The following is a 16852-nucleotide window of genomic DNA, read 5'->3' as shown; positions in this document are numbered from 1 at the left end:
TCGGCATAGCAGAGTTTGTCTCTTACACACACACACACACACACACACACACACTGAACCTGCAGATGTACAGTATCTATGCCAACTGGCCTAACATTGACTAACAACACTGTATTACAACATGACCATGCCAACACAGACAACACATCTGTGTTATTAAAAAAAAAATACCTTGTTTATCATCAGAACAAAACAAAGCAAGATGCCTCTCAGTCTAATGGTGGCTCATTACAGCTGGACATGAGTATTGTAATGGGAACCGAACAGTCCAGAGTGAAGTACGCCCACACTATTGTGTTCTCCCATTATTCCACTAGAGGAGTGATGCATGCCCAGCTGTGAGATGGAATGCTATTGGCTGAGATGTCGTGTAGTACAGAGGGTCAATGCATGTTGGGATGGTCTCACTGATTTATTGTGTGAGGTATTAGTTTGCTGTTCCAAAAGGCACAGTATTTGTCTCTGTAGTGCTCAGCAGTGCGCTATCCATGTGCTTCCAAGTCAAGATGTGATTCTGATGGATCTTACAGCATTCCACTACCAAAAATCTTACAATGAGTGGAATGTGTTCTACTTTCTACTTTTCATGGACAATAAGACTAATAAGGCAAAGACTTACACGTACACTTTAGACAAATTAACAAAATCAAAGTAAAACTACATCTGAGGGGCAGTTTGTGTTAAAAAGGAACATCCATTTGTATATATAAAATATCAAATGAAATGCATATTTTTATTATATATTAATGTGACAAAAACTTTGTGAACTTTACTGTGATAGAAATATGTTGGACACTGTTAACAGACCAAACCAGTTTTAAAGTGCCCCTATTATGCCATTTTTAAGGTTGCTAATATTGTTTTATGAGTCTCCTAAAACAGGTTTACATGCATGCAAGGTCAAAAAACATGTTAGTTTTCTCAGAAAATAGATTTAATTTTACCCCATATCTAAATGATTCATAAACGACTTGTACGAAGCAGTTCAAATAATCAGCCTCTCTAATAGATCTCTCTACAGCTCTGGATTGGTCTACTGTGTACAGGGAATGTCGGAAACAAATCGCCAATTGCCTTGACAGAATGACAGCCCTGGAGACTTGTCAATACATAGAAAAGATTGTATGGATTGTAGCTTACCAACTCGAGCCGGATTCTGATGATGAAAGTGGTTGATTGACAAGAGACTGATTCACAAGCATGACTAGAGCAGGACATTTCTCAGTGGTAAGTGTCAAGTGTTGACAAGTTTGTGGTAATTATGATATGTGATCAAAAACAAATTTTCTCTCACAGTGTAGGAAACCGCATCTTCTGGAAATGATGTTAACCACATAGAAACTTTACTGTGTTTGTGTGCAGGTAAGTTGGCGACCTAAAACGTGGGCAGACTTTGTGCAAATGTGTTACTTCATGACGTAGAGCCGTTTCAGAATAAGATTAAAATTCCTGATGACTCGTTTCGCCAATTGCAAGTCGACTCTTTTTTTTTTTGACAGATAACTTTATCTATCGTGCACTGTCGGCGTCACAACTTTGCAGATATGTTCACATAAAGCTACATGTACACTGCACTGCATGAAAGGTAATAGTCGAAAAGGCATAATAGGGGCACTTTAATAACAGTTTCATTGTAATTGTGTAAACATTCAGTGATCATTCTCTTTTCCAATAAATGACAAAGCCACGTCTGCCTCGCGAAGAGACCAAAAAAAAAAAAAAAAAAAGCTTTTTGTTGCACTTAAGCACCCAGTGCTGTCAAAACTCCATTCCAAATTCATTTTGAGCAACTAATGCAGAAAGACACCAGAAACTGCCCTGATGTTAAGCAGATGCTCTGAGAGAGAGAGAGAGAGAAAGAACAGCTCTGCAACTTACCTCTGTCACTGTAGTCATCTACCAGTATGATCTCTGCGATCAGGTGGTCGGGTGTGCGGTTGGTGATGCTGTGGATGGTTCTAAGCAGAGAGGACCAACCTTCGTTATGGAACGGGATGATAATACTGGTGTTTGGGAGGTTTTCAAGATATAGCTTCTGCTTACAACTACAGAAAAGAAAGAATGAGAGAGAGTGAGATTGAGAGAGAGGCAGACAAACCATACTGTATATACTTATGCTTTACGTCAAATGCTTGATCAGTGCATCAATGTATAATCCACATATTGTAAATAACTTAAACACGCGTAAGCCTCTTCAGAACAATGATGTGTGAAATACAAATCTTGTCACTTACTGCACTAGATCTTGCCAAACTGTAAAAACATTATTTGAAAACAAAAGGATGCCCCAATGCCGTGGGCAACGGCAATGGAGTTCAGATCATAAATCAATGTTTTGAGAGGTCCTTCAGTCCCAGCGTGCTCATAAAGCTTTCAGAAATCTGCATGCTAATTGAGCTCAGACAAAGCCAGCACTGACAGATGAAGTGGTACTTTATGGCTCACACCGGTCTCTCTAATTCAGCACCCTGACAAACTTGACAAGCCGGCCTTAATTCATACACCTCCATATAATAATAATTCTCGGGGCGCTGCATGGTTTATTAACATTTCACTTCGATGGTGGTGGGAAAAAAAAGGACAAAAAACAAAAATACGGTATAGAGAGAACCACCATTGTGAAAGAATGCATTCTGGAGAGGAGCCAGCATCTAAAACAGCCCTGTTTGACCTGTCAGATCAGTCTACTAATGAAATACAGCTCAGGAAGAAAAAAGCACCCCATTTGCATAGTAATAGGCAGACAGTGTCATGTGCATTACTGGAACATGCAACTGTCATAACAGCAAATGCTCCAAATCTTTGCATGAAAACACTACTCTTCGGGATTTGGCTTATGGTATTTTGTGGAAAGAGAAGTGTGTGTTCTAAAATCTAGAAAGAAAAGGTTTATTTTTTATTTTTTTCCTCAAGTGATACATCAAGTGTCATTATTAGGATGTTGTTTATAATTCCTGTCCTTGAGGCCTTCAAATAGGCTTTTTTTTTCTTTAGCTTTGATTCAACGATCCATACTCAAACTTACTAAAAGAACTTTTACATTTTAGGTAAGCATAAAAACAAATATTTTTATAAGTATATTTATAAGCATATTTTTTTTTTTTTTTTTTTTTTTTTGTAATTTTCTTAGTTTCTTTAAAGAAAAAAAGTTTCTTTAAAGAAGTCTCTTATTCTCACCAATGCCATTTATTTGATCAAAATACAGTAAATACTGTTGAATATTACTACAATTGAAATCACTTTTTTCTATTTGAATACATTTTAAAATGTAATTTATTCCTGTGATGACAAAGCTGAATTTCAGCAGCCATTACTCTCGTCTTTAGTGTTACGTGATCCTTCAGAAATCATTCTAATATGCTACATTTCTTGTTTATATTAATGTTGAAAAAATATGTGCTGCTTAACATTTTCTGTGTAAAATGTGATACTTTTTTCAGGATTCTTTGTTAAAAAAATAAATAAATAAAGGTAAAAAAAAAAAAAAATTTAAGATAGAGATATGCACACACACATTTTTGTTTTGCTTTATTCAAAAGACTAGATGTGTGTTTTTAAAACTCTCAGCCATTTTTCACTTGAGAAAGCATGGAATCTGTCCATTTTTTTTCTGCTTGTTAGCACAAACTGAAGCTGCAGCAGCATCTGTGTATCTCTCTGTTACCTGCATTAAAAGTGAATACACGGGCATGCTGGCTCTCGCACTGAGACAGTTATTCACATTCTGTCTTTTGGCAGGTTCCACACTGAGCACCACAGGCTTTTATAGGGATGTAAATAAAAGCCCCACACCAGGCTCTTCACCGGAACACTGTCTGCAGTGCTTGAAAGGGGTTTACACAACTTTACAGCTAACAGCAGGGGAGCAACAGACAAACTTTTTCACCAAGAAGACGTAGGCAAATTTTCTAACCTAAAAACATGTTTCAAAGACTACACATTCATTCACATTATCAAAGCCTGGAAGCTTGGCAAGCCAGAAAATGCTTAAATGGCCCTTAAGCTCATTCTGGCAGAATAAATTGTATTTTAGTTATCGATAACCCTGTAATGAATCGGTCCTCCTTTAGACAGTGACTCTTTGGTGCATGAGTTATAGAGAGATTTGTTCTTGCTAAGGGAAAATCCATGGGACTGGAGACATTCAAGGGAAAGTAATGGTGCAGAGCCTTCTGAGAACAATTAACGATCAATCCATTAAGGTGCTCATTTAGATGGAAGTGTGAAACCAGACCTTCTCCTTCAAATCCCGCTAAATGGATGGACTCCACCAAACTAACACTGTCTCTCTTTTTTGCCTTTACACATTAACACTGATGATTAAGCGCTTTCATTGTCATTTGTGCTACAAAATGTTCTTAAGAATAATTTTTTCTGTAATCCAGTCAAAATTTGAGACATTACCATTCAAAACTTTGGGGTTACTAATATTTTTTATGTTTTTGAAAGTTTGTTGTTTTTGATTTATTTGATCAAAAATACAGAAAAAAAAACAATAACATTCTGAAATATTGTTATGATTTAAAACAAATGTTTTCTGTTTTAATAAATATTAAAATATAATTTATTCCTGTGATGCAAAGCTGAATTTTCAGCATCATTACTCCAGTCTTCAGTGTCACAGGATCCTTCAGAAATCATTCTAATATGCTGATTTGCTGATCAAGAAACATTTCTTATTATCATCGATGTTGAAAACAGTTGTGCTACATATTATATTTGTAGAAACTGTAGGATAATAGATTTAGTTCTTGTGATTCTTCTGGTTTTGTTCACACATTTTTATTTACTATTTACCAATTTATTTTTAATATATATTAATATATGTTTAATTTAACAGTATGGATACAGAAATAAAGTGAGTCATATTCAACTCAATATACTGTCTCCCATGAGACAAACCACTGCAAAATAAATAAGCTTTTATAAGGCTCCTGATATGACTCCAATCTTCATCTTGTGTGAGTCTTTATATTTTTTTAAAAAAAAATACACTTATTTATTGCATATGTAAAACTTGTAATGATGGGGAAAATAATTCTATGTGCATCTTTCGGTGAAAATGTAATCTATAAGAAATTTGGGGTTTCATGGTCATAATTTTATTCACAACAATATATAATTAACACAGAACTACTGACATTCAACGATGTTTAAGGTAAAATCTCAAAACTTTAGGCTAACATTTTAAAAAATAATTTTAAAAGTTACAGTTATCCCTGCTCTCCCTTGTTTTGATGTTATATGACAGCAAAAGGTGCACAAACAAAAATCTATCAGCCTTGAAATCACTGAGCTAATTCATCCTAATCAGATTAACTTCTCATTTAGGACAAAATCATTAATTAAAACACACTGAGTAAGTATGGCCTGCCACGGATCGTTAAAACGCTGATGTCTAGCTCATGCTGTGCGGCTCTGGAGGCTGGTTACTGTGAACATGCTGTGAGAATCAGCTCTACTCACTTTGGATGTCTGATGTCAGGAAGGGAGCGGTCCAGAGCGATATTGTTGCTGACGTAGATGTTGAAGCCATTCTCTTTGTATACAGAGTCATCACACTCATCCTCTGCAAGCGGGTACGGTTTCCCATGCTCCCCTTTTCCTGAAACAGATGCGGTCAGACATCAGCAACCATGCTGAGTACAGCCAAGAGGTTGACAAGGTGAGCATGTGTGTACTAACAATGAACACGCACCCCTCCAAAGATAGAAACTACTGCTGTGAGAACTGACAATTTATTTTTTTATTATTTTATGACTGAATATCTGAAACAACTTAACCAATAAGCCTGGCCTTTCCCTGAAGGCTCAACATGCTGACTGAGTTGCTGGCTCTGCAGTGTACATTATGATCTCAGCCTCTTTCCACGGTGTCTCTCTGTCACAGTTGATGGAAATCCTACTTATCATTACTTAATGGAATATTCAAATAAAATTTTTAATTCTGTCATCATCTCACCCTCATGTAATTCTAAATCCATATGCCTTCTTCTGTGGACCACAAACAGAGTTACTCTGCGCTGCAGTATGTGATGCTCTTTTCTATACAACAAAAGTATTGTCTCTGGCCATAGAGCTAGACTGTCTCATTTTTACATATTCAATGGCCAAGAAAAGCACTATATAGAGTGTATTAAGAAGGAACCTCTATTAAATACACACCCTTCTTACTAATGGTTGTAACTTTATAACTTTAACCCACACATCTAACTAGGGTTGTCAACCGCTCCGTATAATACAGAATCATTCCATATTTAAGGCATTAAAGCGTTCCGTATGAAAGCCATACTGAATGCAGTTTGCCCCGTATTTAAGGCATATGCCGTATGACCACCTAGACCATAGGAATAACAAACTCTAAATTGAGAATGAATTGTTTGTAGACAAGTGTTTGATTTGTGAACATAGCTGTTTGAGGAAGGCTTTATGACCAAGCGGAATCCTGTATAATTTATTATAGTTAAATACAAATCCAGTCGTATTAAACATGTCTTATGACTTGACACCCATATCTGATACTTGCCTAAAAAGACGGGTTGTGATGTGCATTGTTAATAGATAACATTAGCATTTGGCTTAGCCTTACCCTGGAGTTGGATCACCCTCCGCCTATGGATAGAAACATTTAACATTTAAGTAACTTCTACCGTATTCTTAACCTTTGACCTTGCACACAAAATGGTCAATGAAGTGTCAAGCACCAAAAGCAGACTATATTAATTCTGTAAGTTTTCTTTAATTGAAAAATATACATTTTCATATATGTAGTAGTGAATTGGTGGGTTTCTGTTAAATGTGAGCCAAAATCATCACAATTAAAAGAACCAAAGACTTAAACTACTTCAGTCTGTGTGCACTGAATTTATTTAATACATGAGTTTCCCAATTTGAGCTGAATTACTGAAATAAATTAACTTTTCCTCGACATTCTAATTTATTGAGAAGCACCTGTATACATATATATGTTTATATTACAATAGCATTATAGAGAATGAGAAGATGCCGGATAGCAAATCTATTAATAATGTCACTGAATTAATATTATAGAATCTATTATGTAAGTAATAAGAATAATGATAATAATAATCTACAGTTTATTAAAACACACAAAAACACAGAGAGGTTTTCACTACAACCCACCAAAATAAATCAGTCTAATTTGAAGAAATCATGGCAGAAATATTCTGAAATACTTCTTAAAGTATAATAATAATAATAATAATGTTATTATATATATTAATAATAGTATTATTATTTATTTTTATTTTTGTAAATAATAATATTTTTAATGGTATTTATAATAATTTTTATTAATTTTTTTTTTTTAAACTGTAAACATGCCCCAAAATAATAGGAATTATTACATTTTCATGTGATAACATTTTAAAAGATTAGCTAAACTGTTAGTTTTATAAATTGATTTGATTAATACCACAGTTTTTGATAATACATTTGTATTTGACATTACTATAAACCTATATAAAGATCCATTTAATGAAAAAAAAAAGATTTAAATTGTAGCTTTAATTCTGCAAAACTTTTGTTGTTGTTGTTGTTCTACAGGAAAAGAAAACTCACTTGCTTTAAATGTCATAAGGGTGAGAAGATGAAAGTTATAGCTTTAAAGTGCTAAAACAAGTCTGAGGCAGTCTGAAGTAGTGTATAGCATTTCAGTTTTGAGAAGACATGTACACTTTGATGAAATGTGAGAATTCTGTAGCAGCAATGCCTTTTCATTAGAATTGTTTCTAGTTTGAGTTGTTTTTGTATGTCCTGAGTAGGTAATTGACCGTTCAGTGTTATTAATATCTCCCAGAGAACAGCTGCTTCCCTGAATCATTAAACAAAACTTTATCCTCTCCGAATGTTTAAATATCAAATGGATACTGAAATCTAGCATCCCTAAAAAATGCTCTCAAACATCTAGGTACACATGTTTGTTTTGTTTTGTTTTGTTTTTTGTTTAAGCTAACAGTCTTAGCATTAATTGATAAAATAAGACTTCAATACAATTTCAAATAAGACAAAAATAAGATTTCAATGGGCATATTCTTCCAAAAGAAAATATTGCAGATCTGGTACATTGTTTATCACTGTAGTTTTGGAATTACTTGAAACCAAAGTACTAATTGAAATTATTAATGTAAACTAATATTTAATATCTAAGCCAAACAGACTATGGCGTGCTCATATAATATTCAATGAAAATCGGATATTTATACAGAAGATACAGGAATTTCCTCCATTCCGGCTTTGATTTTCAAACTCATATGAGGAATTTCCTCATGACAGGCTGAAGTCAACACCAAACCACCATCCTTCCAATGTAATTAATGCAGTCTGACAGATCTTTTGTCTGATCTATAAAAAAATATATTCTGGTTGAGAACAAAAAATTCAGTGCAAGAGATCTTCTTTGATGTGAGCAAAATAGAAAGTTTTAAAAACAAACAACACATAAGGGGGTCTTTGCCTTTTTTGTAAAATGCATCTATTGATATTTAATCATATTTTGATGTCACCTGACAAAAAAAGGGGGCACACAAAACTCAAATGGCACAAAGGTTCATTGTCAAGTTATTATTATTTAAAAACGCAAAATGACATAATTACAAGTATACATACTATATGAGGGAATATTCCAGCAAAACTGATCATTATGGTTCTGTATATTTCTGTATGTACTGTATTTGTGCATGCATGCATACAATTTGTGTGTATAAGTCTGTATGTACTATATGTGTGTATATAAAGTAAATGTGTGTGTGTGAATGTGTAAATGTCTGTAAGCCTTATTCATTAAATACATCACTTAGTGCATTTCAGCACAAAGTCATCTCTCTGTGACGTGCATAATTACAATAACTTCACACCCACTCCTCTGGCATTTTTTCTGGCATGATAACAAGGTTAAACAGAACATTTAAATCATAATGCAAAATTACAGATTTTAATACTCCTACTCACAAGCCTTCAGTGTAACTGTGTACATGTGTTTGCTTCTTAAAAGGCATTGAACAACAGCTCTATGCAGAGATTATTATTGTTATCAGAACTTTTGGGGCAAAGCTTCAGAAAGCATTGCAGGTTTGATCACTGACAGGCAGTGTGGATAACAAAGGCAAAATATTTCTGTCAGCTAGTGTAACTGCAGAGCAAGCATTAAATCTAATAAATACTGGTTTTGTATTGGATCAGCTGGACCTCTGTTCTGTATCTACTAAATTTCATAATGAGATGTAGCCTATATAATTTCAGAGAGTTTAGCATGGTAATGTACAGTACATGGGAATGTCAGTGTGTTTGGTCTTGGCCGAATAAATCTGCTACGCTGCTTCTGCTGCTGCAGAGCAAGTACCGAGATTTGCTACTGCCAATACATCCACAGACATGCTGTGAGCATTTAAAAAATACTGGTACTGCACATATAACATATATGGGATAACCCCATATAAAACATATTTTTGAAAGTATTTGAATGTTTGAGCAGCAAGCTCATTGGCTGATGATACACAAAGAACCAATCAACTGCACCACATGAATAATGATGTCATTATGTCAGATTGAGTTAGAACCTATCAGCCTGTTCAATCTTGTGCCAGCATGTACTCCTGCTGCTCCAAGGAGCTATGTGAACCACTTCAGTATTACTATCTAGGGTAAACATGCATATTAAGCTCATGTATCCATTAAGTGCACTTCCATTTTTGAGCTCAGATTATAAAAATAAAAAATAATGTATTATACTACTTGATGTCTTAACTGATTGATGTGTTTGTTACTATTAACCTCCTGTAATTTTTAAAGTCAATCAGATCATTGCACACTGAGACATGAGTATTCATGTGTTCACACTGTCTGCCGGCCATTTTGAAAGCTGCCTGAAAACTTTCACCAAAAGCGAAGCCCCTTAAATGTAAATTTTTTAAGATGTTTAAGCTCTTATTTTGGGTAAGTTTCAATACTTTCTGTAAAATTAAGAGATTAATGTTTAGACTTTTGCATATTATAACCTGGAACTTGGATGTGGGAAATAATTACAGTTAGATCCAAAAGATAGTTTTAGAAACAGCGCAGATGCTACAAAACACAGTTAGCTGATTAGCTGTATAAGATTGTGCGCTAATAAATTAGTAGGCATTACTGGCTTGTACTTTTAAATCCATAATATTATAAATTGATAGTTTATTGCTGGTCTGTGATTATATACAAAATATATACAAAAATGTACCCATTAAGCACAGCCAGACTTATTGCATTTACTGATGTATATCTAAATTTAAATACTTTTCAATTTACAACACTAGTGGCCTATGGCTATAAGTACCTTGGCGACCATGCCGACTGGAGTAACACTAGTTAGAATGCATACTATGTGCAGTTAACAAATAAGATACTTTGCAAGGTGATGAAAGAAAACTACCAGCATCCTCATGAACAAAATATATTAATTCATTTGATAACTGTCATTAATGTAACTTTTATAATCTTATTGTGTATTAAAGCCATTAGGACAGTAAAGAGACACCTACGGAAAACATCGACTTAAGAAAGAAGCAAACGTGATCATTGAGGTTAAGCAGCTAAATATGGTGAACCCCGGTTGAAACGCATACAAACGGGGATGCTTATTTCATTTAAGCCTGTTCTAAAATCCTTAACTTGTTGGCATGTTCTCAGAACAATTACAGACTGCTTGCTGCTGCAGCTGTATAAACACAGATACGTAAATACTACTGTTCATACTTAAACATGATACTTAGTTTAAACTTGTTTATGGTTGCTCATTTAGAAATTGATTAGGTAGACCACACAATATGCACACTGATATGCGTAAAACAGTATTCACTTATCTTAGATGTTGATTTCAGATGGTTTCTGATGAACTGCTACAGCAAACACTAGCCAAGTATTTGAATGTTTGAGCAGCAAGCTCATTGGCTGCTGATACAAAAAGAACCAATCAGTTGTGCCACATGAATAATGATGTCTTTATGTCAGATTGAGTTAGAGCCTATCGGCCTGAACCAACTAGAAGAGTTTCATGACAGAACTTTGTGAAGATGATCCAGCAAAATTGAAATGAGCTACATTTCAATTGAAAAGTGTATGCATACTTCTGCAAAGTAATTTAATACACATTTGCAAAGTTTTCACAAATGTTTTTTTTTTCTTTTCACACTTATACTGTATATGTTCAGCATGTGTCAGGTGGGTTTAGTGAGCACAAAAAATATGAATAAAGGAGTCTTTTAATGAACAAACACACGTAGACCATTCAAAACATTAATCCAAGAAAAAGAAATGACAGAAACTGAAGGTTTATAAAGAGCAAGCAACTAAGGAGCAAACAAGAGGATTAATACACAGGTGGAAACTAATGAAGTAAATGAGCAGGAAACAAACCAAATAATGACAGACAGAAACTAAACAGAAACCAACATGTGACAGATTGTCCTGCGCAGTATTATTTCGTGGGGGGTGGGGGTGGGGTGGCTGGTGCAGGACTGCAACAGGGCAGAGAGAAGGAAAGACTCTAGGGCGGATCAGGAAGCCATGGTGGAGCAGGGGACTCAGGAGGCTGGTGCAGGACTGGAACAGGGCAGAGACAAGGAAAGCCTCTAGGGTGGATCAGGAGGCCATGGAGGAGCAGGGGACTTAGGAGGCCATGGCAGATCCTCCATGGCCTTGGCGGGTGCTCTGGAGGAGCGGGAACTTTAGGGCGCTCTGGAAGGCACTTACAAGGAGCGGGCACTTGAGGGCGCTCTGGAAGGTATTTATGAGGAGTGGGCTCTGGAGGGCACTCTGGAAGGCACTTACAAGGAGCAGGCACTGGAGGGCACTCTGGAAGGCGCTTATGAGGAGCGGGCACTGGAGGGCGCTCTTGAGGAGTGAGCTCCAGAGGGCGTTTTCGAGAAGCGCGCTCTGGGGCCGGAGGCGACACTGGAGCGAGCTTTGGGGCTGAGCCGACACTGGAGTAAGTGCCACATGAACATCCGGTGGGCTTGCCACAGCAGCTGCCACCGATCCAGGGCTGAGGTTTAGGGAGGAGCTTAAGAGAATATAGCGATGTTTGGGGCTGGACAGGCAGTCCGAGCTGTTGGTACTGTATGTGGGGGTTCCTGGCGTGGGGTGAGCTGGCAAGACGCAGCGTGCCTCAGAGGGGGCTGGACGACGAGACTGAAACGTTTTAGTGAGCGCATGAAGAAGGAGTCAGAATAAAGGAGTCTTTTAATGAACATAAACAAATGTAGACCATTCAAATAACATTAATCCAAGACAAAGAAATTACAGAAACTGAAGGCTTATAAAGGGCAAGCAACTAAGGAGCAAACGAGATGATTAATACAACATAGGTGGAAACTAATTAATGCTTATTAACTAAATGAGCAGGAAACAAACCAAATAATGACAGACAGAAACTAAACAGAAAACAACACGTGACAGCATGTTTTTAATTTGTGAACTTTATTGTGGTTATGATGTATTGGAATTGTGGTTGTGTTCTGTGCTGTGCTATTCAAACATGCTTGTGTTGGTTTAAGGAACAAACATCAATCCACTATGGCTTTTATGTGTGTGTTTCAACAGTTATTAAGATTTTCTTTTTTTTTTTTTTTTTTTAAAGACAGCTTTAAAACTCAAATCCCCACGCCTATTTGTGCTGTAATTTGTTGGCCTTGCCCAAATGAATCTGAGAAGATCCATTACTCTTCTCTGGCTTTCATGTACTACCATCTCCATTGAACTAGATTCATGAAAAATTAGCGGGTGTTTATATATATATATATATGTATATATATATATGTATATATATATATATATATATATATATATATATATATATATATATATATATATATATATATATATATATATATATATAATGGAGGCTGCTATCTTAAGATTTGTCTCTAACAGATGGTGTGCACTGAAAGCTCTCTGATAGAATAATGCAGCATGCTCCAACGTGACGGGTCAACACAGAACAGTTGGGCCGAGTGGGCCATATGCAGAAGGACGTGGTCATCAGAAAAGTCATCCTCCCTCTAATCTGACAAATCTCCCTGCCTAATACACTGACTTCTTTTTTTTATTCCAAAGGGCTATAAAACAAGCCTCTTTCTGGGTACCTTCTCTCATACAGTTATGTGCAGCACACACTTATTTGCGATCCTGAACACTTGCATTTAGCATCTGGGATTTAAGAGTATTTACAAGTATCTGAAGTTAAAATTATTTCCAATGTAAAAGCACTGCAATGTTAAAAAGCATTCACCTAAAAAAGAAATTCAGGTCCTCAAGAGGCATTTAGAAAATATAGAGTATGTGCAGAGCTACCAAAGCACTAGCATTTATATCAAAGGGGTCATGAAATGGAGTTTCACATTTTTTTCTATTATGTTTCTCGAGGTTAGTTACGTTTGCAAAGTTTTTGCACCAAAAATATTTGTAAAAATTATCATTTTGAAAGGGGCATTTTGAAGAAACCTCTTGAAGAAATGCCCACTACTGTGATTTGCTTACAACATGTTGTGTGATTTGATTCTCAAGATTGCAACTGCTGTGACAGAGCTGTATGTTTGAGCCTAAATCAGATCCTGAGGCAGAAGAAATTGAAATGTAACCACAATGATTGCAACAGTCTGTTTCACCATGGCAATTGTTTTTGCTTGCTTAATTTTTGGTTTCTGGTTTTAAAAGTACCATTATTATTGTCATGTTACAAAAGACACTGCATGTACAGTATGCTGGTATGTACTGATTATTTTAGCACCGAACTAACAGTGATACGCTTGGTGTCTTAATAGTGATAAATGCTGGTTTGACATTTACTACAAACACTGTAAGATTACCAATAAATACACTTACCTGTGTTGCCTCCAAGGACAAAATGCTTGGCACTGCCATATCTTTCAGTAAAAGATGTATTGAAAAACCGGCAGCATGTTTATAATAATTCACAAAACAGTCCGTTGTGAAATGTGAAGAACAAATAAAAAACTTCTTTCAGTTTTTCAGTCGCTCAGGCACATCATTAAAAATAGTTCATCATTGCATTTCTAATGCTTGGACCTTTATGAAGGCTTTGCAAAGTTTTTGGAGGTGCAGTTTCTTAACATCCACTAACAGAACAACATCTGATTTTGGCTCTCCACACTTCCTTGATTACATAGAATGATGACATGTATGGAGCGTGTCAAGGGCAAATTGTGACATAATGATTCTCTTGATTTCAAATCCAGGCATTTCAGAAGGGTAGAAAGAATTTTTTGCTAACACTTTAGAATAGGGAACACGTATTCACTATTAACTAAGAGATTTACCTGAACAAACTCCTAATTTGCTGCTTATTAATAGTTAGTAAGGTAGTTGTTACAGGGATACTCCAACCCAAAAAGAAAATGTTTTCATTAATCACTTACCCCCATGTCGTTCCAAACCCGTAAAAGCTTTGTTCGTCTTCGGAACACAATTCAAGATATTTTGGATGAAAACCGGGAGGCCTGTGACTGTCCCATAGACTGCCAAGTAAGTAACACTGTCAAGGTCCAGAAAAGTATGAAAGACATCGTCAGAATGAAGAATAGTTTTTGTAAGCGAAGAAAACGAAAATAATGACTTTATTCAAAAATTCCTTTGTCAACAGTATCCTCTGTGTCTCTTCATATCACCGTATGCTGCGTATGCTCTTCTGTATCAGCCGCGCCACAAGGATGCACTGGTTTCTTTCAAATCAAAGCTAAATACACGTAGAAACAGTGCATCCTTGTGGCGCGGCTGATACAGAAGAACATTTGATGATATGGAGAGACACAGAGGAGACTGTTGACAAAGGAATTATTGAATAAAGTTGTTATTCTTGTTTTCTTCGCTTACAAAAAGTATTGTCATTGCTTCATAATGTTACGGTTCAACCACTGATGGCAGATGGAGTATTCTGACGATGTCTTTCATACTTTTCTGGACCTTGACAGTGTTACTTACTTGGCAGTCTATGAGACAGTCACAGGCCTCCTGGTTTTCATCCAAAATATCTTAAATTGTGTTCCGAAGACGAACAAAGCTTTTACAGATTTGAAATGACATGAGGGTAAGTGATTAATGACAACATTTTCATTTTGGGGTGGAGTATTCTTTAAGTTTAGGTATGGGGTGGATTACGGGATCTAAAATAAGGCCATGCAGAATAAGGAATTAAAATGTGCTTTATAAATACTAATAAACAGCTAATATGCTAGTAATATGCATGCAATATGCAACTAATTAATAGCTAAAAATGTATCCTTAAAATAAAATGTTACCAATAATTCATATTTTAAAGTTAGTTAGAGTTCTGAAACTTGCAGTATGTTTTTTTTTTTTTTTTGTGAAAAAATAATGTATATGTGTAAATATCAATTATATTTTGATTATCCATTTCATGACCACTTCAGAAGAGAACATCATGTGGATTTCATTGGATTCCACACTACGTTAAAACATGGACACAATCTGGTGTTACTACTGGCAGGATACCTACAAAGACTATCCATGTCAGTTATTGACTGATGTGATCTATAATTGAAACTGTAGACAATTCTACAAGTTTGGCAATTTGTGCTTGGCCATATCCTATCCAGCACCTTGGGTCATCCTTGGAAACCAGAAGAAAATGGCGGAATAAAATAAACACCGAAGTAAGCACCTTGACAGCCATTTATATCCTTAACTGCCGAAGACCTAATGCAGCTAAAATTTAACACTGCAAAAAGACACCCTTACTTTATTAACCAGCCGTAAATTCAGATGGATCAATAAAGTCTCTTTAGCCACAGGGGCAACCAGTTGATTTACAGGGACAGCTTGGCAGGGATTCTAAAATAATGTCCTACCCTAAATGAAAGCCATAAAGAAAACGTCATCATCATCAAATCATTCCTCTTTAGTCTGGTTGATGTCCTTTATGCTGTGATAATGTGAGGTTTTCATATGCTTTGAGAGGGACAAGTATCAATTATAAGAAAGAAGAGGCCTATTCTGAAATATTCAGTGGATTTAGTGCCCATACCAACACGTAGGTTGTCTTTCCTGATGCTCTCGTTGTCATGCCAGTCTCTTCTTCTCAAACCGTCTGTCCAGGTATAAATGTGTCCATCATTTAAGCCCAGTGGGAAGCCCTGTGGAGAAAGAAACTTTTTAAAGTAAGATATACAGAAAAGATATTTAGATAAACTCAAGTTAAATCAAGTTATAGATCTAAGAAAAAAAATACAATGAAAAACAACAGCAAAAGCATCATTATGAGAGGTATAAAACTTCACTTTGAAACATTTCCAAGAATTCCCTGAGGTAACTTGTTCACGCCTACATTGTTCTATAATGCAATAATTAAATCTTCAAACATAGCTGTTGTTTGAGCAGACATTCAATTGGCTGAAATCAGTGTAGCCAGCTACTTAAATAACCAAAAAGCTTTCCAATCTGATCTGTAAACATTATACTGAATATTTCAGCTAAAAGGCAAAATTCTCCTTTAAATTTGATCAGCTGCATGTAAAATAATAGTGTACATGCATGTCTCTGTTGTGCGGGATGCACACACGGTGCATATTTGCCTTCCTGGTTGGACATCCATCTAGAATTTTTCTAACTCAAGGAAGCAGAATTGGTGCCAACCATCAATTCCATCATGCCAGCACAGCAAGTCACATTTTTTCCTTGTGGATTCTTCTAAATTGGTAACGAAAAAGCATCTCAAAATGATCATGTAGAGCTGTAAAAGGTGTGCAGTAGACAGAGCTTGTTTAAGTGCAGCAATGTGCTCCTCTGTTGTACCGACGCCTCTTCTATTTGTGCAATAGGCATTT

General features: G+C 35.9%; 1 protein-coding gene across 1 annotated transcript in view; it reads right to left on the bottom strand.

The window, feature by feature from the left end:
* LOC109095820 (polypeptide N-acetylgalactosaminyltransferase like 6) overlaps positions 1-16852 on the bottom strand; it is a 170665-nt gene that overhangs the window by 114485 nt on the left and 39328 nt on the right. The window contains exons 3-5 of the mRNA XM_042758329.1: positions 16054-16162; positions 5467-5605; positions 1879-2045 (exon numbers count right to left, since the gene is read on the bottom strand). Coding sequence (XP_042614263.1) covers positions 1879-2045; positions 5467-5605; positions 16054-16162 — 415 coding nt within the window. The remainder of the gene's footprint in view (positions 1-1878; positions 2046-5466; positions 5606-16053; positions 16163-16852) is intronic.

The sequence above is a fragment of the Cyprinus carpio genome, chromosome A1 (genome assembly GCF_018340385.1).
Source record: "Cyprinus carpio isolate SPL01 chromosome A1, ASM1834038v1, whole genome shotgun sequence".
NCBI lineage: Eukaryota > Metazoa > Chordata > Actinopteri > Cypriniformes > Cyprinidae > Cyprinus > Cyprinus carpio.
This window is presented reverse-complemented; position numbering and strand designations above follow the sequence as displayed.